The sequence below is a fragment of the Plecotus auritus genome (assembly GCF_963455305.1).
Source record: "Plecotus auritus genome assembly, chromosome: 6".
In the NCBI taxonomy this organism is placed as follows: Eukaryota; Metazoa; Chordata; class Mammalia; order Chiroptera; family Vespertilionidae; genus Plecotus; species Plecotus auritus.
In genome coordinates, this window is record NC_137773.1 from 147,029,264 (window position 1) to 147,056,991 (window position 27,728).

The following is a 27,728-nucleotide window of genomic DNA, read 5'->3' on the forward strand; positions in this document are numbered from 1 at the left end:
TCTATAGTTAGACCACACGCACATTACTTACTCTGAAAATAACTAATTTTGTCCTTTAGATAGGTTTTATTGTTGTTACATCTTATTTAAATTCAAGCTTAGTTTTCTATGAGCACTCATAATGGTGGCGTACCAGATATAAACATTTTTTAGTTGGCACATTTGCCTACTTCTCATAGGTAGGTTTCAGTTCTAAGAACTTCCTGATCCTACCCTCCACCAAGAAATACATCATATTATTTTGTATAAAATTATAGAGTAGGAAATATTTCTTGCTGTATACTTAAAAGATATCTGAGAAAGAGGTTTTACTATATGTCAATTGTCAGAAAATGTAATGAACTAATTTATGGTTAATATTTCTTTATTTGTACCCTAGCGACAGTAATTTTTATATTCAGGAATTTAGCATGCTTATCTCATTTCCATGAGGAAATCTAAAGCATTATTTTCAGATAGTTTAACGTCCTCCATTTTGACATTAAAAGAAAGCTAGTAGTGTAACTTAATACTCAAGTAGACACACCTAAATGTGTGTAAACAAGTGTAAAAGCATGAATTTTACAATCCTAATCTCCTTTTTTAGTAGTGTAGAAAAAAATTTAATAGAATAAAAAGTAATGTGGTTTGGCTTTTCTCTCAACCCTGCCCCATTGCCAGTTACAGTAAACTGGTACAAAAGAATGTAAATTGTATTTTCAGTAAACCTACTACCTTAAAAAGTGAAGAGTCAGAAACCTGGTGCATAGTTTGTACTCTGATTCTGCAGGTATAGGCCATAGATGAAAATTCTATGGAAGAGTAGTCTCCCATTAATCCACAGGAAAATATTCTGTTGGCATAATGCAGAAGGGGTTTCAATGGTCTTTGCAGCAGGCAGATAAGTAATTAGCCAGCATTGCTTTTACTATTTATATTGCTGAGTCCGATTATTTCCCTTTCCTGTTGGTTTCTGTAGGTTTCCGTAAACTAAAGTCATGGGTTTTGGTAATTAAGTTTATATAATTGATTTTTAAATAATTATAAATAATCTTACCAAAGTTAATTACTTTTCAATAGTAGGGCTGTTTTTAACCCACAACATAGTTGAACCTCAAGTATTGGAGTATTATCTATCCTTTGCAGTATTGTTTTTGTGGAGTAATGTATTCCAAGTGTTAACTCGAGATGCTGGAACTTTTTTTACTATTGTTTCAGACCCTCAGGAAATGGTGCCCCCTAATTCCTCTATCCATAATGAGGACTGCTGGTCCTTTATGTCCTTGAGCAAAGTGGGGAGGGGGCCCCATCAGTGATAAAAAGTGGGGTGGGGTGGGTATTTCATATCTTTAAACCAGTTTTTCTCAAACTTTTTTTAATATTACACTCTTTAGGAGCCTTTTTAGTCTCCTAATAGCCTCATTCCCATGAGATTTTGATACCACAGACAAGTATATGTCTGTTTATGCACTGTATGTATATATGTGCTTTAAAATATATGAATAACAAGTATAAAGCTTATTTTTATTCAGTGCAACTTTTAAGAATAATTAAAATTTTAAGGTAGGTAAAAGTTAAAATAACATTTTACCATTTGTTGAAAATTTTTCATGTAATTATGTATATTATAATAAGCTTTATATGTATCAATTTATATAAATGTATACTAATAGCAAGGTAATAAAATCTTTAAAACTTACTCAAGAGCTATTCTGTAAATATAAAACTATTGAAAAATTAAGTTAATTTCTTAAATTATCTTTAGTAAACGTTGAAATTTCTTTGATATAAGAAAATACCTTTTAACTTACCTATTAGATATTCAGATATTACTGGTTTTAGGGGGCACTGACATAATTAATGAGAGCTTGAATAATTTGTAGAATTAAATAATAAAATGTAAACTATTTTTATTTAATTCTCAAAGCCCAAATCTCACATAACAGCTCAAATGATATATACAAGGCAGCTTGCAGGTAGTAACAGACCACCTCTCACAACATGACTTCAAGATTGGGGCAGTCAGTGGAGAGAACGTTCTCCACTCATTGCCATCTATTTGCCATAGTTTGTAACTTATCTTGTATACATTTTGTGTTTTCTCCTTGGTCTTGATGTCAGCGATAACCAAGGAAACCCAACAAGATAAATATTAAGGAAAAAGATTTTATTAGATAGAGTTGAGCTTTAGAGTGCTACATTCATAATTACCAAAAAATGTTTTTGATCTCCATAACCAATTTTCTTCCCACTTAACCATCCCTGATAAGAATGCATGCTATAAACATATCAAAAACGTGAGGAAGGAGCTCTTGCCAAGAGCAATCCTGATGAGTCTCACTGTGCTCTGATAGGATGCAGATAAAATACAAACTATTTTTACTTAATTCTTTTTTTATATATTTTTATTGATTTCAGAGAGGTAGGGAGAGGGAGAGAGAAACATCAATGATGTGCCCTGACTGGTTTGGTTCAGTGGATAGAGCGTCAGCCTGCGGACTCAAGGGTCCCAGGTTCGATTCCGGTCAAGGGCATGTACCTTAGTTGCAGGCACATCCCCAGTAGGGGGTGTGCAGGAGGCAGCTGATTGATGTTTCTCTCTCATCGATGTTTCTAGCTTTCTCTCCCTCTCCTTTCCTCTCTGTAAAAAAATCAATAAAATATATTTTTTTTAAAAAAAACATCAATGATGAGAGCCCTAGCCCAGTGGTCGGCAAACCGCGGCTCGCGAGTCACATGCGGCTCTTTGGCCCCTTGAGTGTGGCTCTTCCACAAAATACCACGGCCTGGATGCGCGTCTATTTTGAAGAAGTGGCGTTAGAAGAAGTTTAAGTTTAAAAAATTTGGCTCTCAAAAGGAATTTCAATCGTTGTACTGTTGATATTTGGCTCTGTTGACTAATGAGTTTGCCGACCACTGCCCTAGCCGGTTTGGTTCAGTGGATAGAGCATTAGCCTGCGGACTGAAGGGTCCTGAGTTCGATTCCGGTCAAGGGCACATGCTGGGGTTGCGGGCTCGATCCCCAGTATGGGGCGAGCAGGAGGCAGCCAATCAGTGATTCTCTCCCATCATTGATGTTTCTCTCTTTCCCTCTCCCTTCTCTATGAAATCAATAAAAATTGTATTTAAAAAAAGAAGAAACATTATTCTTAATTCTTAAATTCTTAAAGCCTAAGTTTTGCACAAAAGCTCAAGAGGTTTGTGCTTTCTGGAACTCAGGTTTCCAAAGATGTGGCCATGTGTACCCAAACCTGTCCTCCACCTGTAGTCCCAACTTATCTCCCCAAGGGATTCTTTTTCATCGTAAGTCTAGACCAGTGGTCGGCAAACTCATTAGTCAACAGAGTGGCAAACCACGGCTCGTGAGTTTGCTGACCACTGGTCTAGACCATTTCTAAGTGGCATCTGCAAGTAGAAGACTAGTTGTATTTGTCTTTTTTATAGAAAATAAACAACTAGGTACTATTTATTTCTAATGAGTTACTTATTATGATTTAGGGTTTAAGCATGTTATGGTCAATAAAAAGTTTCATCAAGTCATAAGATTCTCTTAAAATATTAAGAGTTAAAAGTAAACTCCCTCAAAATAATTTTATGTTGTTATTAATGAACTTTACATGTAAATCACTCATTAATTTGAGCATTGCCACTTATATTTGTACTTTGAATTTTACTTTTAAGTATTTCTTAATCATTTTGTGCACACGTACTCTTCCTCACCCTCTTTCTTTCCTTTTAAAATTATTTAATGGTCATTGATTGTAGAATTCATATATTCAGTGCATCATCTATTTCCAAGTAAGTATTTAATAGCTTTTATTTTCTGCTTATCTATAGAATATTTCAACTGTGACAATCTTTATTATTCCATATTAACAGGAATGGATTTTTGAGGCCTCTGTAATTGCAAGTATGCTTCTCCTTTTGACCCATCTCTTCTCCTAACCCCTATAATTTCTGAACCAGTTTCAATTTTTAAACAGCTTCAGGCACTACTTCAGATTTGGCCTAAACTACCTCCTCGGGAGGCCCTGGAGCTTCTAGATTTCAACTATCCAGATCAGTACGTTCGGGAATATGCTGTAGGCTGCCTGCGACAGATGAGGTATCTCCTGCAGTTGGCTTTTTGGGGGGCAAGGAATTATTTGGGTGTGGATAGAGAACGTAATGTCTGCTTGAATATCTAATAAGAAAGAAAAGGGGTAGGAATTATTCAGAATTTAAACCATTTGTGTTCTTTCTCTCTCTCCCTCTCTCTCTGCATTTACTCTATATTGTAAAACAAAAACATACTGCATCAGAGGTCCCCAAGATCACCCTCAGGTTCTGTGATTCACTAGGATGACTCATAGGTTCAGCATATAATCATACTCTTGGTTATGATTTATTACAGCAAAAGGATACAGAGCAGAATTGGCAAAGGAAAAAGATTCATGGGGCAAAGTCTGGAGGAAACCAGGCAAGTTTCTAAGGTTCCTTTCCCAGTGGAATCAAACTAAATACACTTAATTTTCCCCCAGTAATGAGGTGAAATGACACGTTTGAAATGTCTACAAGAGAAGCATTAGAGACTTGGTGGCTAATCATATAAGCACCCTCTATCTAGCACATACCAAAATTCTAGAGTTCCAGAGAAAAATGGGTATTTAGCATAAAATATACGGTTTGCACAGTTTAGGCACATTGAGCTCCTCTTTTCTGTTAGGTTGGTAGAAAGCCTTTTATATCTGTTTCCAGATGCCAGCCAAGGGCCAACCTTTTTCAAAGTATAGCAGTTAGGCCTGCTCTGTTAACTCCTTTCTATCCACACTCAGAATTAATAAATGTTAATATTTTGTAATGATTATTTAATTTTAATTTTTAAGTAAATAACATTACAGTTAAAGATAAAGTCCTTGTAGTTTTCTTACTGAGCCCTGATTTTTTTCCTTTTACTTTCCAGAGACAGCCATAATCATGAATTTTGTATTTATCCTTCTATACCACACTTTCTGGTATATAAAAATATAGATACAGAATGATAATATAATACTTTTAAAATTCACACTAATGTGTTTTGCTGTGTGTATTGTTTTCCACTTTGCTTTTTTTAAAAATTCAACATTAGGTTTTTGAGGTCAGTCTCTCTCATTACATATAAATATAATTTATTCCTTTTACCACTGTGTAATATTCTGTCATAAGGATATATCTTAATTATTTCAATCCCCTATTGAGGAACACTTTAAGTTTTCTCTCGATTTGTCTGTTATAAGCAATGCTGCAGTGACTATGCTTGTACAGTCCCCTTTGGTCAATACTGTGTGGAAATCTATGGCATTTACTTGTAAGTAGTGGACTTGGGATTCATATCTTACCCAACTACTGGAATTGCCTCTGATGGGAGTGTGTTTACTTGTGAATGGTTTTGGGATGGACACCCAGTAGAGAACCACTAATCTTAATTAATTCAACTCATGTTAATTACAGTATCACATTATATTGATTCAGTGGTTCAATACTCACAAATGTACTCATTTTCTTATCCTTCAGACTACTTAAAGATTATTTGTACATTCATTAGCTGGGAGAAGAAATTACTTAATCCTAATGATAGGAGAGGAAAATAAATTACCACAGTACTGGTACAGTTTTTATTTTTAAAAACTGATTGCTTGACTGAGTATACAACTTTTTCAACATGACCAGAAATCAGTACTGAATTTTATTGTAACTCTGGCTGATTGTAAGTACAATCATCACTTGTATCAACCTAAATAATTTAATAAAAATGCCCCATATATCTGTTCTTTGCTCCCTTCCACTCTCCCTCCTGCTGAAATCTTCAGCTTTTCTTGTGTTACTGTAGCAGTGGACCAGTGAATGTAAGCATGCGACAAGCATGACCCAAAAGAACCATTGTGTTTCAGTAAGTTCATATTCAGTAGTTCGATAGGAAGGGATCTTTTTCTGGCACAGGATGTTAAGTGACTTATGTGTTTTTTGTTTGTTTGTTTTGTTTTTTCAGTGATGAAGAACTCTCGCAATATCTTTTACAACTGGTGCAAGTTTTAAAATATGAGCCTTTTCTCGATTGTGCCCTCTCTAGATTCCTATTAGAAAGAGCACTTGCTAATCGGAGGATAGGGCAGTTTCTATTTTGGCACCTTAGGTAAGTAAGTGTTTTATAAACATCTCAGGGAATAAGGTATTCCTTCCTGTTTCAAATGTATACACATCCTTTAAGTGAGAAAAATTGAATAGAAGCTAATTGAGAGATTTAGTCAATTGTGTGATATGAGTCAGATCTTTGTAAGTATCTCTAAATTGGTAATATTACCTTTTCACTCCAAAAAGCAAATAAGGTAATATGTAAAATATTTGGATTTCTTGGAAGAATTAAGTAACTATAAAATTTTATACCTTTTTGTACTATGATGTTTAAAGAATTGAAAAGTTGACCATCCCACTAAAATTTTTTTAGCAAGTGGATGTGTATTTTTATTTGGTTGGCATCGTAAGTTAATTTTATCATATAATAAAGACCTAATACGCTAATTAGACCGGACAGCCAAATGTCCTTCTGGACAACCTTCTGGTCGAAGCCAGGGCTACAAGGGCCAAGGCAAGCCACCCTGGCTGCAAGGGCCGAGGCAAGAACTACCTTCCTGAACGACAGGTGGGTGGGGGGCGGGGCCATCGAGCCTACACCACCAGGCCAGCCATGGCGGTCCCGGTGCCCCTTCTTCTGCAGAGGCAGCAGGAGAGGCGGGGCGCAGGCCTGGTCCCAGCGCCCCCCTTCCGCAGAGGTGGTGCCCCCTTTGCGCAGAGGTGGCGTCTCCACAGAGGTGGGACGGGGCGCTACCATGGCACCTCAGCCTCTCACACCCGGGGCCTCAACTTCCCATGGCCCCTCCCACAGCCAGCCCACCCCCAATTGGACCCGCACCCCCACCAGTGGGCGGGGTGGGAGGGGGCGGTCCAGCGCTAAGGAGCAGCAAGCCAGCTACTGGTTGAGCGGCATTTCCTCCCCTTTCCCCCCGCCCCACCCCAGTTCAGCCCGAAGCCAGGCTCACTGCTGGCGCGCACAGTGGTGGTGGCAGGAGCCTCTCCTGCCTCCACAGCAGGCTGGCAGTAAGGAGCGAGGGGTCCTGGACTGGGAGAGCCCCGGACTGCAAGAGGGATGTCTGAGTGCCGGCTTGGGTTCAGGGGGATTGGGCCTAAGCCAGCAGGTGGACATCCCCCAAGGGGTCCCGGACTACAATGAGGGATTACCCCCCCCCATGCATGAATTTTGTGCACCGGGCCTCTAGTAATAAAATAAAGAAGTCATTACTTTCATTTGGTGAATCTGAAGTGTTTGATAAACCATCATAATATTAACTTTCTGCAGATCAGAAGTGCATATTCCTGCTATCTCCATACAGTTTGGTGTCATCCTTGAAGCATACTGCCGGGGAAGCGTAGGGCACATGAAAGTGCTTTCCAAGCAGGTATCAGCTTGTTTTTTGTTTTTTGTTTGTTTGTTTTAAATATATTTTTATTGATTTCAGAGAGGAAGGGCGAGGGAGAGAGAGATAGAAACATCAGCGATGAGAGAGAATCATTGATTGGCTGCCCCTCTACACCCCCTACTGGGGATGGAACCCGCAACCCAGCTATGTGCCCTGACCGGGAATCGAACCGTGATCTCCTGGTTTGGTTTATAGGTCAACGCTTAACCTCTAAGCCATGCCAGCTGGGCGATATCAGCTTGTTTTAATCTTCTATTGAATTTGCCCACATGGTACTTGATAAATTGTGTCATTTCTTCCATTTCATTACTTATAGAGGTTTTAGTAACTGAACCTTGTTAACATATTTTTTTTTAAATAAAAATTTAAGTCAAAAAATGAAGTTTCAACAATTTTAGCAGAAGATCCAGGAGAGCCAATAGTATATAAGTTTTGGTCTGAAAGCAGACAAGCTTGGCACCTAAGGAGAGCCCATGTTTCAGTTCAAGTCCAAAAGCAGGAAAAGACCTTTGTCCACGTTCAAGGCAGTAAGACAGGTGGAGTTTCTTCTTTCTCACAGGAGGGTCTGCCTTTTGTTCTATTCAAAATTTCATGCTTGGATGAGGCCTACTCACATAGGGAGGGCGATCTGCTTTTCTCAGTCTACGGATTCAAATGCTAATCTCACCTTAAAACACCCTCACAGACACACTCAGAATAATGTTGGACCAAATATCTGGACACTCCATTGCCCAGTCAAGTTAATATATCACATTAACCATGGCAGATGAAGCATTCATATGCAGAATGTTAAACCATACTTAATCTCCAAATAAGGGCAATAACAAGGTCAAAATTTCACCTAACATGATACAACTACACTGAGTATAACTAAAAATGACCGACCTCTTTCCCAGAAGAGGAAGTGATGTCCTTGATATACTGTAAATTAAATACTATGTTTTTTCTTCTTGATAGACCGTAAATTAAATACTATGATGTAAAATTAACATTTAAATACTGTAATATAAAGTCAATTTATCTTATGTTTTGTGATAAGGGAATAAGAGCAAGAAGAAACAGACATTTTCTATAAACACACCACACACAAACACATAACAAAATGAGGAGATATTCATGACAATTAGTCCTCATTTTTGTAAGTGGTCACATGGTCATAGCTGGTGTTTATTACTACCTTCTTCCAACCTATTCTGTATTTCCTTTGCCTTTAGCAAGTTCCTCAGTTGGTTGTGGTTCTTTACCTGCTGGAATGACTCTAACCTTCATTCTTGAAGAGTGTAGGCCATTAGTAGTCCTGCCTGAATTGGTTTATAATTTTCCATTGATCTTTTTTTTTTTAATATATTTTATTGATTTTTTACAGAGAGGAAGGGAGAGGGATAGAGAGTTAGAAACATCAACGAGAGAGAAACATCGATCAGCTGCCTCCCGCACACCCCCCACTGGGGATGTGCCCGCAACCAAGGTACACGCCCTTGACGGGAATCGAACCTGGGACCCTTGAGTCTGCAGGCTGACGCTCTATCCACTGAGCCAAACTGGTCAGGGCTTTCCATTGATCTTAATCACAGAGCCTGATAATACCAAGTGATCTATGTTCTAGAAATATTCTTCCTTACCTCCATTGTGGAGTAGTAAGCCAATTTCACCTTGGTAGTTAGGATCAATTACTCCAGCCAGCTTCGTGACGCCCTTCTTCTTTGCCTGTTCTCCCATGAGGAGCGCAAAAAGGCTGGAAAGGAGTCTTCAAGTTCCATGGCATCATTGTTTTGTCTTCCAGTGGAAGCATTCTTCCTTTGTAGCTAAGATAAGAACAGGAAACAAAAGTTTTGCTAGTGGATTACCATGAGCATAATAGTGGTACCATCTCCATTTCCACACCTTGATTCTAAGACCCATGAATCTGAGCTATGGGAGAAACAGCACCATATATTGGCCACTGATTCAGAGCACATTCAGTCTTCTGGTGAACCTTGCCCCAGCTCTGGAAGGTATTACCACATAGCTGGTGCTGTAACGGAGTCTTAAAAAGGCCATTTCACTGTTCTGTCAAGCCAACTACTTTACGGTAGTGGGGAATATGGTAAGACCAGTGAATTCCATGAGCACCGAGCCCATTGCTGCATTTCATTTTTGTGAAACGAGTTGCTTGTTCAGAAGCAATGCTATATGAAATACCTCGATGATAGATAAGGTGTTCTCTAAGTCCATGGATGGTAGTTTTAGCAGAAGCATTGAATGCAGGGAAGGCAAATTCGTAGCCACTACACTTTTCTAACTCATTTGCATTACCAGAGAAACTCCCATAGGTTTTCAGAGATAATTTTAATATTGATGACTTTTAATTCATGTTGAAATGAATTATATCTGATCCCTCCCTTTTGGAAAGCCCTTTAATGATGATAATAATAGCTAAGCACTTATTATGGGCCATTTATTCTTCACAACAATCTGAGATTGATACTACTAATCCCCTTAATTTTACAGTCCCCTTAAATCTATCTCATACCTATCAATGTCTCTTGTGTTCATGGCTACCACCCTAGTTTCACCCATTATCTTCTCACTTGTATGTCTTCATTAACCTCCTAAATTGTACCCTTTCTTTTCATTCTTTCCCCCCTCCCTTCACCCCTTTTCTTTACAGATAAAGTTATGTTTTTAAAATGTAGATGTATTATGTCATTTCCCTTTTTAAAATCCCTACAGTGATTTTTATTGCATGGAGAATAAAAATCCAAACTCTTTGTCAAAGTCTGTAAGGCCACACTTTGATGAAGTCCCTACTTCTTTGGCTTCACTCATGCTCAAATCACACTGGACATCTTCTTGGTTCTCTGGGGACCTCAGCTTGACTTTTATAACAGCAATCATATGACATATGTATGATCATATTAGTCTTACTTTTTTCCTATACTGATGAATTGCAAGGGGAAGACTACCCTTTACATGGCAGTTCTTGTTATCACTGTAAAGCTGTAAAGAGACAAGGTGTTGAAGCACTTATGGCCAAATGGGTATTCAGGACACTGTTCCAGGAAATGGATATCAACACATTAGTGATGGGGCATGAAAATTCCCAACTGTACAAACATGGAAAAAATTCAAATTTGAAATACTTCTAAAAGTTCCTGTTTGCATAGCCCATTTTTTGCTGGTTCCCTTTTCACCACTGTTTGTACAGCTTCTGGAATTGTTGAGAAACGAAGTGTCTGTGGTTTTGACAGATGACTAACTTGGCAGGTTGGTCAGCCATCTCAATTTTATCATCAAGCTAATAGAAATTTCCCAGTTTCCTGTGAGCAAGCCCTCAGCCTGTCTGTAGAAACTGTATGCCTGAATTCACCTCCCTTCAGAGTCTTAGTAGTTTCCTTGAATAGGAACAGAGTTTGAAAATGAAAATATGGTATAAAATAAACCTCATGTTCATGGAAATTCAAGCCATGGTATTCATAATATTTTTTGTATACATATTTTATATGCTTGTTATATACAACTTACACACACTTTGTTTTTATCATTAGTTGTTTCCAGTTTTAATGCCATAATGATAAACTATTTTGATTTATGGTTGGCCAAGGCTGTCTTATGGAATTTTACATAACATGATAGAAAGACCCTCAGTTATTAGACAAAGTTACCTTTTAAACACAGTGGTTTGATTAAGTTGGCCATTGTTGATTGACCTTGTACTTCTTGCAAGTCATTAATTTAGACTTGGACAACAAATACTGTGTTTGTATTTTTATTTATTAAACAAAAATCCATTTGAACATACTATTAATGGAAAGAGAATATTCTGAGAAGATGTCATATAAGAATGATGACAAGAAGCAGGTAGTAAGGTTGAATATTAGGAACCCCAGGTTACTTGTACATAAATTTTCCTCTTATACTGCAGAGTTGGCCAAATGGAGTGGTTCAGGTTAGTTGTGTTTTAAATTCTATTACTTAGTGAGTTGCAGAGTTCTGTGTAGTTTAAGTTTCATACTTATCTTTTTATCCACAATCTATGTCCCTTTACCTTTTCCTGATTGATAAGATTCCATTTAAGAAAAGGGTTAAAGAAAGTTTGAAAAATGGTGTTTTAAGTAACAAGTGATAAAAGTCAGTTTTTTATGCTGTTGTATCTGTTTTTCATAAGCCAAGTACTGTTTTTACTTTAGCTGGTTGGTGTGTGTGGGGTTGGGGGTGTGTTCTGAGTGGTTGCTGATTAATATGATCAAATTGTGTCATAGTACTTTATATTATTTTTAACCATGAATTAATTTTGGTGGTGGGAAACTTATTTTTCAGGTTGAAGCACTCAATAAATTAAAAACTTTAAATAGTTTAATCAAACTGAATGCAATGAAGCTAAACAGAGCCAAAGGCAAAGAGGCCATGCACACTTGTTTAAAACAGAATGCTTACCGGGAAGCCCTCTCTGACCTGCAGTCCCCTCTGAACCCATGTGTCATCCTCTCAGAACTCTAGTAAGTGACAGTCTGTGCTGTGTTCAGTGGATGTTACATGAAAACAGCAATAAAGAAAGGATCTCTAAGTGACTGCCTTGGAGGAGGAAAAGGGCCACCTATTAGCACCAATAAGTGGAATATAATTAAAGAAGGGAAATCTTAAATGTCCTCAAAGGTTATTCTTGTGTTCAATAGGATGTATGTCTGCTAGCTAAATTTACCTGTGGGGTTAATGAAAGTTATTACAAGTTAACTTCCTTTCAAGTGTATATACTAGTAATTAAATTTGTTTTCTATTACTGGTTTTCTAAGAGTTGAAAATCCTATGTAAGTAAAAATATTGGTACCCATCATTTGATAATTAACTTATTTTAAAATTATTTACTAATCAGCTTTCCTATTTCAAAATGAGACCTTGAATAAATTTGGAAAATTATTTCTCACTTTTTCATTCTCTCTAGAAGTAATAATGGAGAAGTAATAATATGTATTCAGTATATCAGTATTCAAAACTGACCCCTTTTTAAGAAATTAAGAATGAACTCTTAATAATTTTAATTTAATAATATTATTGACTGTACATAAGAACATAAAGAAGAATAAGGAAAAGAAAGGAGGAATTTTAAATGTAGGTAGTAAGAAGGGTAAACCTGGGTTTTTAGTCCAGCCCATCCGGCATCGCTACATGCCAAAGGTTGCTTTTCTGCCAAGAGGAAATGTTCTAGTTCTGATTTCTGTAGACTGGAACAGGTGAGGGGTTCTCCCTCGACTAGTATATCACAGCAAAATTATAATCTTGTCCTGTCTTTAAATTGAAGTGGGCTGATTTTCCCCTTGTTTGATTTCAGTGTTGAAAAATGTAAATACATGGATTCTAAAATGAAGCCTTTGTGGCTGGTATACAACAACAAGGTATTTGGTGAGGATTCAGTCGGAGTGATTTTTAAAAATGGTGATGGTATGTACTGAAGTTTTTATAGTGCCAAATTTCTTAGTATTTCTTTTGTTGTTGGTTTCTTTATCTGAAATGTGTAAATGTGTAACAGCAAATGGCATCCAAAAGAGCTAGCTATCAGTGGTCGTGAGGTTGAATTCAGTATGTCCTAAATCTTTTCCTCCCCCTTTTGGAAATGGACTTCTACAGCTTACTTACATACATTGTTCTAATATACCTTCCCTTTTCCCCCTACAAAATACAAAGTCTATTCCTTTGGTGAAAAGCTTGTGAAATACAACAGAATATTTCCAATAATATATTCATACATCTTATTTCAGTGATAACAATTTTGATATTGCTGCCATAGTTTTGTTTTTTAAAATACCTTACTGAGTCTTGGCCGGTGTGGCTTAGTTGGTTGGGCGTCATTCTGTGCGCCAGTTCGATTCTTGGTCAGGGCACATGTCTGGGTTGAGGGCTCGATCCCCAGTAAGAGCTGTGCAGAAGGCAGCCAACCAGTGTTACTCTCACATCGATGTTTCTCTCTTTCTCCATCTCCCTTCCTCTCTCTCTAAAAATCAGTCTTTAAAAAACACAACAAAAACCTTACTGGCCCATACTTTATAAAGGGAATGCCTCTGAAGTAATCACACCAAGTGCTACCACTTATTATTTGTGTGACTGCAGACAAGTCGTGCAAAATACATTGAGCTTCAGATTCTTCATGTACATGAGGATTATAGCATGTGTATGTTGGGTTATTAACAGGAATTAAGTGAAATAACAAGTAAATGTGCTTAGCATAATATGTGCTTACAACTATTTTTAAAAGAAGTTGTGGTGTTTTGCCAGACATTTAACATCACTTGACCATATGAATGTCATTATGTAGAAGTCGCTACTTTCACAGCCTCTGTTACCTGAAAATTACCCCTGGACATCATAAATAAAAATCAGCTATTACTGTTTGTGAATGCATCATGCAATTATTACTTTAGCAATTCTTGAGAACTTCCTGTGTATTCCTAAAATTAAAAAAGAAGGAAAAAAATTAGTGTGAATTGTGTGGATGCTTTAATATTACTGTGTTAAAGCTGTATTATAATTAGTAGAGTAGCTTACACATGGTAAACTAAAATATTTTTACTCTCCATTTTTGAAATAGTGTTACTGGGACATGCTAACCAACAAACCTCTTAATGAATATGGTCAACATTAAAACTTTGGGGAAAAAATTATCAGAGCATTTGCCAATAGTTTTAGTTAATTCTGGCTGTATCAGCTAATCTTAAATTAATGTTAGCAGTTATAAAACGGAAAACATTTGTAATAATGCAGATTTTTTCTCTTAGATTTACGACAGGATATGTTGACACTCCAAATGCTGCGTTTGATGGATTTACTCTGGAAAGAAGCTGGTCTGGATCTTCGGTGAGATTTCTAGTGAATTATTATTATTATTATTTTTTTTTTTTTTTTAAATATTAGTTACAAGTTATTTTTTAAAATATATTTTTATTGATTTCAGAGAGGAAGGGAGAGGGAAAGAGAGATAGAAACATCAACGATGAGTCATCAATTGGCTGTCCCCTCACACCCCCCATTGGTGATCGAGCCCGAAACCCAGGCATGTGCCCTGACCAGGAATCGAACCTGGACCCTGCGGTCCACAGGCCAATGTTCTATCCACTGAGCCAAACTGGCCAGGGCACTAGTGAATTATTTTTGTCTCATGTTATATTCCTTCCACAGCAGAATTTTTAGAATTTATTGATTCCTTCCCTCCTGTTGTTATTAATTTTTTATAATAATATTTGTGTACCTTTTTATAGTTTGCAGTGTACTCTCAAATATATTATCTTATTTAAACCTCATCAGGTGTAGAACTAGACATGTGATGGTGAATTCAGAAAGAAGGAATCGGTTTACTCTCAGGGAGGAATCACTGGGAATTATGGAGTGACAAGGCCAGCGAAAGGATTGCCCTTCTTTTTAGCCTAGTAACATTGTTTTCTCTGCCTTCCTGAGAGCCAAGAGTTTTGGTGAACTTTTAGGGCTTTTAACTTACTGCCATTATTAAGGGTAGACAGCGAGCAGGAAGGGCTTATGGCAACAGAAAAAAGGAAACATACTTTAAAAGTTTAATTATTATTAAATTTTCTAAGGTAAAGAGCAGATGATAATTGCAAATGAAATGTTGATGTACTTATATAAAAACTAGAGGCCCAGTGTACAAATTTGTGCACAGGTGGGGTCTGGCTGGCCCAGCCCCAATGCGGGGGGGGGGGGGGGAGGCAGATCAGGGCTAGGCCTGTCAGGAGGAGGAGATGATGGGAGGTTGGCCAGCTGGCCCGCCCCCATCAGGCTGATCAGGGCTAGGCTGGTTGGGGGAGGGATTGCAGGCGATTGGCTGGTGGGCCCCGCCCCCAATTGGGGTTAGGGGGCCAATTGGAGGCGGGGCTGGCCATGGGGAGGGGATAGGGTAGGGGTGCCGACCGGGAGCCAGCAGCCTGGGGGAGGGGCCATGGGTGTTTGGCCAGCCGGCCCTGCCCCCGAATGGGGTGGGGGTGCCGACCGGGGCCAGCGGCCTGGGAGAGGGGCCCAATCTGGGGTGGGGCCAGGTGGAGAGAGGGACTGTGGGCTGATCAGGGTAATGGGGGCCCATTGGGGGCAGGGCTGGTGGGGGGGAGGGGCTGCAGGGGGTTGTGTGGCCCGGCCCCACCCCCTGATCAGGCCAGTTTGCTGGCCACAGTGGGCATTGTTCCCCGGGGGGGGAGGGTGCAGGGGGGGGGTGTCCCTCAGCCCAGCCTGCACCTCTCCATTCTGGGACCCCTCAGGGGATGTCCAACTGCTGGTTTAGGCCCTCCACTTAATATTTGGCTATGGCCTTCTTTTCATGTCAATGAATTGGATGTACAGACATAATTTTTAATGGCTACAGTGTTATTCCTGACTGTTTGATATTACTGTGGTTAACTTCACTAACCCTTTATTGTGGGGCAGGTTTTTCCGATTTCCCCTGGCATCAACAACTACAGTAAACATAATTGCTTATTTGACCATTTACTTAGGACACATTCACAGACATGGAACTCCTGGCCCAAAGCTAATTCACTTGAATTTTGATCCACATTTCTAAATTGACTTTCTAGAAAGTGCTTCTGTTTGTTTAGTCCATTGGTTTTAAATCGGATTACAGTCCCACAAACAGGTTAAGAGAAAACTGTTCAACGTGCCTTGGGCAAATCACAAACTCTTGCTGAACTTGAGTGACCCCGGGGCACAGGACCTGGAGGTGAAGTCCAGGGAAGGCGGGTGGCGCAGTCAAGGGCCCTGTGTGGGTACAGGTGTGTGAGTGTGTATCACTCGGGTCCACGCTCGTGCACACACCCACACGCCCGCATTCCCGCTCTGCACCCTTGGCCACCAGGAACCTCTCGGAGTTCAGCCCACTCGCCAGTCCCCGCCCACTTGGTCGAGCCTTCAGTTGTTACAGACCCAGGCAGGCTCTTTATATAAATACATACAGGTATTAAGATTTGAATGTCAACCAAGAAAATTGAAAGTCAGACCTCACACTAAGCATTATATACATAATGAATAAGATGGGGGATAATAATTCTAAATATTTAAAGAGCTCATAAAAATAAATATATTGGATAAAGATGTGAAGACTATATAAGATATAAAATAAGTAAACTAATAATTACTGGTATGTGAACACTGTCAGTTCCAATGTAAAAGTACAGATTACAAGAACAATTGGATAGCATTGATTTCCTAGCAAAGGTTTTGTTAAATGATAGTCTAGTCTAGGAGACTCTTGGAGCAACAAAAATGCAAGTATTTTTATAAACCACTGTAAGTTAATATAATCCTCTGTGTAGCAAGTTTATTTAGACCCTGTATCTAATCCAGCCGTGGGCAAACTACGGCCTGCGGGCCAGATTCAGCCCGCGGAGCCGAAAGAGCGGAGGGTTCTCTTGCTCTCCCCTCCGCTCCTTTACTTTGAATTTATATTAGTTCACACAAACACTCCATCCATGCTTTTGTTCCGGCCCTCTGGTCCAGTTTAAGAACCCATTGTGGCCCTCGAGTCAAAAAGTTTGCCCACCCCTGAATCTTTCCAGAACTTACTTTAAAATTAGAAATTTGGAAAGAGATGTATGCACAAAGATATTTACACTTGCTTTATATACAGATTTAAAAATTGAACTATCCTTTTGAATATTTGCTCAATAGTAGGATAACAATTTAAAAAATTACTAACTTTTCCAGTATGACCAGATACCTCAAGGTATTTTAAAAATACTGTTTATAGAGAATTGCTAACAATTTGGAGAAAGTGATTACCTTCAAATATCAAATGAAATATTTGATGCAAAAGTATTTTTATAAAATTACTAGAGGCCTGGTGCACGTTATTTGTGCACTGAGGGAGGAGGGGGATCCCTCAGCCTGGCCTGCGCCCTCTTGCAGTCCGAGACCCCCAGGGATTGGGCCTAAGCCAGCAGGTGGACATCCCTCTTGTAGTCCGGGACCCATCGCTCCTTACCACCTGCCTGCTTGCTGCTCCTTACTGCTTGGCTCACTGCTCCTTAGCGCTGCTGCGGAGGCGGGAGAGGCACTCGCCAGCCGTGAGCCCAGCTTCTTGCTGAGCAGTGCTCCCCCTGTGGGAGCACATTGACCACCAGGGGGCAGCTCCTGCATTGAGCATCTGCCCCCTAGTGGTCAGTGCACATAATAGCAACCGGTCGTTCTGGTTGTTCCACCGTAACAGTCACTTAGGCTTTTATTATATAGATTTCAACCATGTTAAAAATTCACTGAACAGTGACACACTGATGTTGACAGAAACTAATGTCAATAGTCATTTCAGGTGGTAGGATTGAAAATGATCCCCTCCTCTTTGTGTATCTATTTCTCTAGTTTTCTACAATGGTAATCTTTTACTCAAGGAGAAAAAAACATGAAGCATGTTTCATGATATAGCATAGGTCCATACAGTTTTTTAAACTTTTAAAATGATAGTTAATAATATTTAACTTTATCATTTACCTAATTCTCTCTATGTTTTTTTAATTGTGGACTGTTTCAAACATGAAAGTACAGAAGAAAATTTACAGCAATTTTTATGTTCTGATGTTCAGATTTAATAAGCATATATTTAGCAATTAAATGACAGATGTTAGCATGTTTCCATATGTTGGCCAGCTTTTTATTGTGCTGTTGGTCATTTGCGTGTGTTCTTTGGAGAAATATCTTTTCAGGTCTTTTGCTCCTTTTTGAATTGGGTTATTTGTCTTTTAATATTTGAGTTACAAGATTTTTTATATATTTTAGATACTAGAACCCCCTATTACATAAATTATTTGGAAATATTTTTTTTTATTATGTTGGTTGTCTGTTCACTTTCTTGATAGTGTCCTTTGAAACAAAGTTTTTACTTTTGATAAAGTCCAGTTTATCTATTCCTTTGGTTACTTCTGTGTTTGGTGTTTGGTCTAAGAAACCATTGTCAAATCTAGTGTCATGAAGACTTACACTTATTTTTTCTTTTAAAAGTTTTATTGTTTTAACCCTTGTAATGGAGGTCATTAATTCTTTTTTAATTAATCTTTTTATATGGTATGTGGCAGGAGTCAAATTTTATTCTTTTAAATTCGATATCCAGTTATCTTAGCACCATTTGTTGGAAAGATGTTCTTTCTTCATTGAACATCAGTTGACTAAATTTGAGAGTTTTTTTCTGTACTCTAAATTTTTTTTTTTTTTTTCGGTTAATCCTTGCCCAAGGATATTTTTCCATTTATTTTTAGAAAGAGGAGAAGAGAGAGGGAAAAACAGAGAGAAACATCAGTGTGAGAGAAACATTGCTTGGTTGCCTACTACATGTGCCTCAGAGCCTGCAACCAAGGTCCGTGCCCTTGACTGGAATCGAACCTGGGACCTTTTGGTCCACAGGCCAATGCTCTATCCACTGAGCCAAACCAGTTAGGACTGTACTCTAAATTTTATTTCATTGATCTACATGTCTGCCTTTGTCATAGGCTTTATTATTGTGGCTTTTTAGTAAGTTTTAAAATTGGAAAATGTGAGTCCAGCTTTTGTTCTTCCTCTGTTTTTATTTATCTGGGAATTTCTTAATTTTTCCATTGTGTTTGAAGAATAATTTTAATGGATATTGAATTCTTGTTTGAGTCTTTCAGCACTTTGAATGTCATGTCACCTTCTGGACTTCAAGGTTTCTAAGGAGAAATCAGTTGTTAATTTTATTGAAAATCCTTGTCAGTGATAAGTCACACCTTTACTGTTGCTTTCAAGATTCTGTTTTTTAATCTTTTTTTTCCCATATATATATATATATATTTTTTTTTTTTTTATTTATTTCAGAGACGAAGGGAGGTGAGAGAGAGATAGAAACATCAGTGATGAGAGAGAATCATTGATCGGCTGCCTCTTGCATGCTCCATACTGGGGATCAAGCCCACAACCCAGGCATGTGCCCTGACTGGGAATCGAATCATGACCTTCTGGTCCATAGGTTGACTCTCATCCACTGAGCCCTGCGGGCTGGGCTCTATTTTTCAATCTTGACAGTTTGACTATAATGTGTCTAATCCTACTTGGTGTTTATCTCACTTTGAATTTGTTGAGCTTCTTGGATGTGTAGGTTTTTTTGGTTTCTTTTTTCTTCTCCTTATGAGATTGCCATTATGTACTTTTTGGTATGCTGGATGGTATTCTATAGTTCCCTGAAGCTCATTTTTTTCTCCACTCTTTTTCTTCATTCTTTGACCTATCTTCAAATTTGTCTACTCTTTTTTATGGCTGCTCATATCTGTTGTTATGTTCCTCTAGGGAATTTTATATTTAGTTATTGTACTTTTCAACTTCAGAATTTCTATTTAGTTCATTTTTAATAATTCCTGCCTGTTGATAGTCTCTTCTTGGTGATTCATTATTCTTATATTTTTCTTTAATTCTTTAGAAATGGTTTCTTTTAGTTCTTTGAACATACTGAAAATAGGTGTTATAAAATTTTTGTTTAATATGTTCAACATTGGGGTTTGTGTGTCTCAGTTCTTTTTTTAAAAAAGCTTATTTCTATTTATTTCAGTGAGGAAGAGAGAGGGAGAGAGAGAAACATCAATGATGAGAGTCATTGATCAGCTACCTCCTGCACACCCCCTACTGGGGATTGAGCCTGCAACCCGGGTATGTGCCCTTGACCAGAATCGAACCCAAAACCCTTCAGTCCACAGGCCGACACTCTATCCACTGAGCCAAACCGGCTAGGGTGTGTTATTCCTTTTTAACAGGAGAGAAAATTAAGGCTCAAAGGATATTAAATAATTTGTCAAAACTTACAAAAATATTAATTAGCAGAGCCACATTCAAATCCAGCTCTGTTAGACTCTAAACTTGATGTCTGTCTATTATTTTACCAGTCTAAATGAGAAAACAATTATGTTAAGATCTATCTAGTACCTCCCCCTTCTTTAAAAATATGTTTTTATTGATTTTTTAGAGAGAGAGAAACATCATCAATTGGCTGCCTCCTGCATGCCCCCTACTGGGGATCAAGCCTGCAACCTTGGCATGTGCCCTGAAAGGGAATCGAACCAGTGACCTCTTGGTTCCTGGGTCGATGCTCATCTGCTGAGCCATACCGGTTGGGCTATATAGTAATCCTTTATTTATCCAAGTGTTCTGGTACCCAGAAAATGTGTGTTTTTCCCATTGATTCTCTCTCTCTCTCTCTCTCTCTCTCTCTCTCTCTCTCTCTCTCTCTCTCTCTCGAAAGTTTTCTACTCTTAAATCCTTCCAGGGTAAACTTTTGCTGTGCTGTTGGGGTAGAAAGAACACTCACAGGTATTGTTTTCATGAGACTTGTAGATGTGATTGGAATAAGGAAGAGAGATTATAGTTCACCTGAAAATGACCTTTTTAACACCATAAATTATAGTGTTATTTTTTAATTAGGAGGAATTTCTAATACAGCTGTGTAAAAATGGAATTAGTAATTTTGAGTAGGAAACAAGTTTTTTGGTCAACCACTCATATTAAATACTGCATAGATAAGAGGCATGGTGATTGTGAGAAACTCTGCCTGAGGGATATAAACTCAGGGGGATCTGGTCTGGTTTTTTTTGTTTTTTTTTAATGAAGTTTTATTAGCACACAGCCACAACCCACTTATTTGCAGATAGTCTAAGGCCACTTTTATGCTATTAGCAGAAATGAGTAGCAACCTAATAGTCTGCAGCATCTAAAATATTGTCGCATTCCAGCAAAAGTTTAGAGACCCTTCTAAAAACAGTAAACCGCAATAAAAATGTTTTTATTTGACTTATACCATAAAAAATGGGGGAAACTTTTCAGGCTTAGGCTAATAACTCATTGATTCCTTTAAAATTCAGTGTTTAAAGTACATAGTGGTCTCCTTTTACTAAGAACAGATTCAGGGCATATGATGAGTCTTATCTATATATATAAAAGCCTAAGTGACCGGCTGACCATTCAACCATACAGCCAACCATTCGACCGGCTGGCCGGTAGCTATGACGCACACTGACCACCAGGGGGCAGACGCTCAATGCAGGAGTGGAAACCACAGGCATGGGAACATGGAACAGACGGATGAATCTCAGAGCGGGGAGGGGAGGATAGGAAGAGATTAACCAAAGATCTTATATGCATACTAGAGGCCCAGTGCATGTGGGGTCCCTTGGCCTGGCCTGTGCCCTCTCACAATCTGGGACCCCTCAGGGGATGTCTGCTGGTTTCAGCCCAATCCCCTCAGACCAGGCCGAGGGACCCCACCGGTGCACGAATCTGTGCACTGGGCCTCTAACTTAGTTATAAAAGGCTGAGCTAAAGATTTTGCCCTTAGTTCCATCAGCCTAATTGAAAGCCCCAACCAAGTTCTTTTCCTTTAGTTTTGATTTTACATTCTGATCAAATGTGAAGTATGTTTAGCATTATCTGAAGTTCAGTGTGACCTCAAGCAAAGGGAGGCAGCCCCATGTAGGGCAGTGCTAGAAATAAACCTGGTGTATCCCTGATGGGAAGCAATGTGTGTCTGACAAGAAAAAGGAACTTGTCTGTCCAGTGAGATCTTTGCTGACTTTTGGTTCTCTGACCCCATGTTTAAAAAAATATGCAGGACTTTAATTCTTTTGAGTTCATTTCCAACTAGTACCTTTTCCTCACTAAACATTTTTTACTGTTTCTATAAATATACATGCTCCAGTGTTTCTATTGTGTTTGTTTTTCTTTTGGCCAGCTGTTCAGGTTAAACTGGGTCACGTAGCACATACTCTTAAGTTTAATCTAAAATCTAATGTAACTTCTATACTGCGCTATTTTGATCAGAATATTTTAGTACTTGTAACAGTGCCATTTAGCTTGAACCAAAGTGCATATTTCTCGTTTTCATTTTCCCCTGATGTCTTAAAGTACTCTTTTGGCATATTTAATTTCAAATCAGAACATTTGTAAGCCATCAATATGTTAGAACACCCTGACCTCCTTTGCTCAACAAATAATAGTTAACCTTTTCTGTCAAGTCCAATATGTTTTCTACATTTAAATCTATCAAGCCTTTGTTAAAGTTGACAGTCCTCCCTCTTTACCCCCTCAACACACACACACACCCATAAATACATGTGACATTAAATTTTGGACAGTTGTCTTCATTGTGACTTACATCTGAGTTGCACTAATGGGGTTTACATCCCTATTAAGAGAGAGTGCTTTAATGACACTGGTATCAGTGGTCTCAGAATGGAGGGAGAAGATAGAATTAATGAAATAATTAGGTAAAGGTGTTATGCTTTCCTTCTTTGGAGGAAATGGGCTAAGGTACCATTGAGACTTGAGTCAATGTGTCAGAGTCAAGGCCAGAGAAAACTTTCTACATACCCATTCAGAGTAGGGTTAGTTAAGGAGCTGCCTCCCCATTGTAGAATTTATTTCATTATTCTTCCTTTAGGGGGAAGGTAGCAAATTACTCCTTGGGTCAGAGAGTCAGAAAGGAAGGTAAACATTGCTAATTGTTGTCATGGCCTTTATAAGAAGTGTAGAAGTCGAGTGCAAAGGAGGCCCATGTAGAATGGTCAGGATTTGTCCCCAGCTTGACTCTGTCAAACTGTCTTTCAGACAAGAATGCTTTTTCCTTCCTATTGTGAGTGTTCCATCCTCAAGACACTGAAAGCTTTCTTCATTGCCTGCTTTTGAAGGGGAAGTTGTTGGATTTTTGCCCAGTTTGGCTGCAAGTAGGGTGGAGGAGGTGCAGGAAAGTGAGCCAGAGTGCACTTGAATCGGCAGTGTTTACTTCACATGTGTTGTGTCATGATAAGGAAATTGGTAAAAACCTCTCATGCACCATAACTGCCTTTTTTATTGAGGGGTAAATTCTTAAAAGGAGAAGTAAATTAATAATGCAGATGTAAAGCAGTCTATTGGTGTATCAGACTGCCAGCATGTACTTTGACAACTCTGCTCTCAACCTTATTTTGCTAGAACTAGGAAAGTGCTTCAAGAGGCATAAACTTGCTCAGCAGGTATGGCTCAGCGTCTGGGCATAGACCCAGGAACCAAGAGGTCACCAGTTAGATTCCCAGTCAGGGCACATGCCCAGGTTGCGTGCTCGATCCCCAGTAGTGGGGGTGCAGGAGGCAGCCGATTAATGATTCTCTCTCATCATTGATGTGTCTATCTCTCCATCTCTCTCCCTTCCTCTCTCCCTCAAATCAATAAGAGCATATGTAAAAACAAAACAAAAAAACCTGGCCATTCTTTCAGGTTTTTTTAATTTTTAAAAAATATTTTTTTATTGATTTCAGAGAGGGAGAGAGAGAGAGAGATCAATGATGACAGAGAATCATTGATTGGCTGCCTCCTGCATGCACCCTACTGGGGATCAAGCCTGTAACCTGGGCATATGCCCTTGACCAGAATCGAGCCCAGGACCCTTCAGTCTGTAGGCCGATGCTCTGTCCACTGAGCCAAACCAGCCAGGGTGCCATTATTTCAGTTTTTTAAAAAAGAGGCATAAACTGGTTGAATTGTTGTTTGGTAGGAAATTTAGGAACTACTTAACTCTCTTGTTTTATCTGATTGTTACATGCACTAGCACACATTCCCCAGATTGCAATCTCTCTCTCTCTCTCGCTCTCTCTCTCTCTCTCTCTCTCTCTCTCTCCTCTCTCTCTCTCTCTCTCTCTCTCTCTCTCTCTCTCTCTCTCTCTCTCTCTCTCTCTCTCTCTCTCTCTCATAAAGTCCTTCCAAGGCTTTGTCAGTGATTTTGGGAGAAGACGGAAGTCTTTGCATGGCCTGTAGAACCCTGCATGCTCTTTCCAGCACTGACTGTTTCTTGCCCTCACCTTGCTTTTGTGCTCCCCTTGCACTCTCCTCCAACTGTACTGACCTTCCCCTTCACAGGGATCTTACCTAACTCTTGCAGGTTCTTGTGGCACTTCTTATTCATAAGAAGATCATATGTAGTATATTGTGCATTTGTGATTTGTCTCGATGAGAGGCTAGTATTTTTGCTCATTTCTGCATCACCATCAGTTAACACAGTGCTTGGCACATAGCTGCACCCAAATACTTATTGAATCAATGAATTCCATCCATTTCATTTTCTGTATTTACCAGACTTTTATGTGAACTTTTCGAGGTATCTCATTTCATTTTGGAATTGCTGTAATGATAATACAGTTTTTGGAAAACTGGAGAAAATGTTCACAACCAGAATTAGAAAAGGATATCTATACTAATAAAAGGGTAATATGCAAATTTGTCGGGACGCCCTCACAGTAACGTCTAAACAGCCGGCTGGGTGGGTGGACAAGGCCGGCAGGGTGGTTAGTGAGGGACAATCAAACGACTGAACAGCAGGCTGCGTGGGGCAACCAGGCTGGCAGGGGTGTTAGTGAGGGACGACCAAACAACTGAACAGCAGGCTGTGTGGGGCGACCAGGCTGGCAGGGGTGGGCAGTGAGGGGCGACCAAATGACCGAACAGCAGGCTGCATAGAGCGACCAGGCCAGCAAGGGGGGCAGTGAGGGGCGACCAGGCCAGCAGAGGGGGCAGTTGGGGGCGACCAGGTCGGCGGAGGGGGGGGCAGTAAGGGACGACCAGGCCGGCGGAGGGGGGGGGGGCAGTAAGGGGCGACCAGGCTGGCGGGGGAGCAGTTGGGGGCCGCCAGGCTGGCGGGGGGGGGGGGCAGTTAGGGGTGATCAGGCTGGCAGGGGGGGCAATTAGGGACAATCAGGCAGGCAGGCAGGTGAGCAGTTAGGAGCCACTGATCCCAGATTGTGAGAGGAACGTCTGACTGCCGGTTTAGGCCTGATCCCTGGGATCGGGCCTAAACCAGCAGTCGGCCATCCCCCAAGGGGTCCCGGATTGGAGAGGGTGCAGGCTGGGCTGAGGGGGACACCCCCTTCCCCCCACCCCGTGCACGAATTTCGTGCACCGGGCCTCTAAACTAATATAAATCACAAAGGAAAATATGTAAAATCCTAATAAATAGGCAAAGATGTGAATAGCTAATTTACAAAAGAAATTCTTCTTAAAATGGCTAAAAGAGAGCTGAGAAATTTTGTTTTCACTAGGGGTCATAAAAATGCAAATCAAAGCAAAATGCTTATCAATTTGGTGAAAATTATTTTGCACAAGAAGGAGCTTTACAGGCTTCTTATATATATTTAGTGACATTGCAAACTATATAATGTTAAAAAGATAGTTTTGGAGCCTCATAGACATAGTGTTAAGCATTGGATCTTTTATTTAGTTAAATGTATGACTTTTTGCACATTACTTTATTTCTCGTGTGTAATATTGGTAACTTACATTATAGGGATTTTGTTATTAAATGTTTATTCATTAAAAATATTTGTTGAGTGCCTGCTTCGTTCTAGGAACATTCTCAGGCACTGAGGATTCTGCAGTGAACAAAGCATACCTGCCAGTGGAACTTATACCCTGAGGGTAGAGACAGACAATAAGCTAATAAATAAAATCTATAGGATACTGGATAGTATTGAGGTCTGTAGAGGAAAATAGAACAGGGAAGAGAGAGCAAGTTTTGTACCACAGATAGTGTTGCTATTTTAGATAGGATGATCCAGGAATTTTTCACTGAGATGGTAACATTTCAGCAAAGGTTCCCAAAAGGCAAGGGAGTAAGTCATGTAAATACCTTGGGGAAGAATGATCCAGGCAGAAAAATTACACTTCTAAAGGAATGAGGGAGTATTAGTGCCTGATGTATCTGAGGAACGGAAAGGAAGCCAGTGTAGTCTGAACAAAGTGAGCCCGGGAAGGATACTAGGAAAGGTAAAGGGGGAGTAGACTGAAGGCCTTGTGAGTTATGACAACTATATTGGCTTTCATTGTAAGGTGGGAAGCCGTTGTAGACATTTCCCTCAGGAGAGTGACATAATATAAGTATATCTTAAGTGGATTATGTTGCTGTTGTATCTAAAACTATGATGTTGAAGCAGGAAGACTAATTAGGAAACTGTTGAATAATTAAGGGTTGATAGTGACTTGAACTAGGGTGGTAGCAGAAGGAACGATGGAGGCAATATACATATTCACGAAAGGTAAACGTTGGGCATGAGAGAAAGCATAAAAGGTGACCTTAAGATTGTGGGCTTGAATCTGGACACATGAAATTGCCATTAACTAAGGTAATATGAAGTACTTACCTTGCTATGTATTACATTTTAGATGCTCCATTAAGGGTTGTTTCCTTCCTCAAAATTTAGAGTAAAAAATGAAAGACTTTTATCTGATGTATTTCTGTCCACCTATGTGAATTAATAGAATACTTCACCAGAATAACTAGATAACAGATTTTACATTTAGTTGGCATATTGGAATTCTAGTAAATTACTCCATCTGTTGGCCAAGAGATTTACTTCCTAACCGAAGGTAGAACTCATATTTTTCCACATGATAACAATACAGTAATGGCAAGGATATCAAGTAGTAGTAAAATGTTTTTAAAAATAAAAGAAAAATTTACTCTGTTAATATTTCATTTAATAGATAATTTACACATGTGGCTCTTTATTCCCATTTTTTTTCCTTTCAGGATGTTGCCTTATGGCTGTTTAGCGACAGGAGATCGCTCAGGCCTCATTGAAGTTGTGAGCACCTCTGAAACAATTGCTGACATTCAGCTGAACAGTAGCAATGTGGCTGCTGCAGCAGCCTTCAATAAAGATGCCCTTCTGAACTGGCTTAAAGAATACAATTCTGGGTTAGTTTATTTTGTTTATTATTTTTCTGAACAAACAGCTAAATAACTGTTCTTCCATTTAAAATCATCAGTCTCCTAGAGGAAATATTAATGTATTTATTGCTTCATTTCAGGTTAGGTCAAAATGACAAATAAGACTTCCTAAAGTCTTACAGATGATCAGTGTTGAATTCTACTTTATCTAAACCTTAAATTCCAACATTTAAGTATTTTAAAAAGAACTTACAAGTTTTATAAGTATGTGAATGTGTGAGCTTAAGTGAGTTCTCAATGGATTTTTGTAATAGAAGTAAATGAGTTTGTAGACTGATTTCTCCACACTAAAAAATAAAGTGCTTGGATCTGTGTTTTTTATGGTTATTGTATTGAAAAGCCCTAATATATAGGAAATTAAGGAATTACACAGTGAGAGGAAAGCGCAAGTATTTTTAGCTGAAGACCTCAAAATCAGGCTTAAATTTGATTATTGACAAAAATCCAAGCTCTTATATGTATCAGTTTATAAATTTTGATCTTGTCTCTAATGGGTCTGTTCTAATTTAGGTCAGTGACATGAATGATTAGAACTGCAATACTTAACT

The 27,728-nt window shown here is 39.0% G+C and overlaps 1 protein-coding gene across 3 annotated transcripts in view; it reads left to right on the top strand.

The window, feature by feature from the left end:
• PIK3CB (phosphatidylinositol-4,5-bisphosphate 3-kinase catalytic subunit beta) overlaps positions 1-27,728 on the top strand; it is a 145,027-nt gene that overhangs the window by 109,001 nt on the left and 8,298 nt on the right. For 2 of the 3 annotated variants that reach the window (XM_080672464.1, XM_080672465.1), the window contains 8 exons: positions 3,963-4,084; positions 4,373-4,438; positions 5,987-6,130; positions 7,352-7,451; positions 11,772-11,950; positions 12,781-12,890; positions 14,222-14,300; positions 26,980-27,147. In XM_080672464.1, coding sequence (XP_080528590.1) covers positions 3,963-4,084; positions 4,373-4,438; positions 5,987-6,130; positions 7,352-7,451; positions 11,772-11,950; positions 12,781-12,890; positions 14,222-14,300; positions 26,980-27,147 — 968 coding nt within the window. The remainder of the gene's footprint in view (positions 1-3,962; positions 4,085-4,372; positions 4,439-5,986; positions 6,131-7,351; positions 7,452-11,771; positions 11,951-12,780; positions 12,891-14,221; positions 14,301-26,979; positions 27,148-27,728) is intronic. The other variant, XM_080672466.1, reaches the window with a different exon arrangement.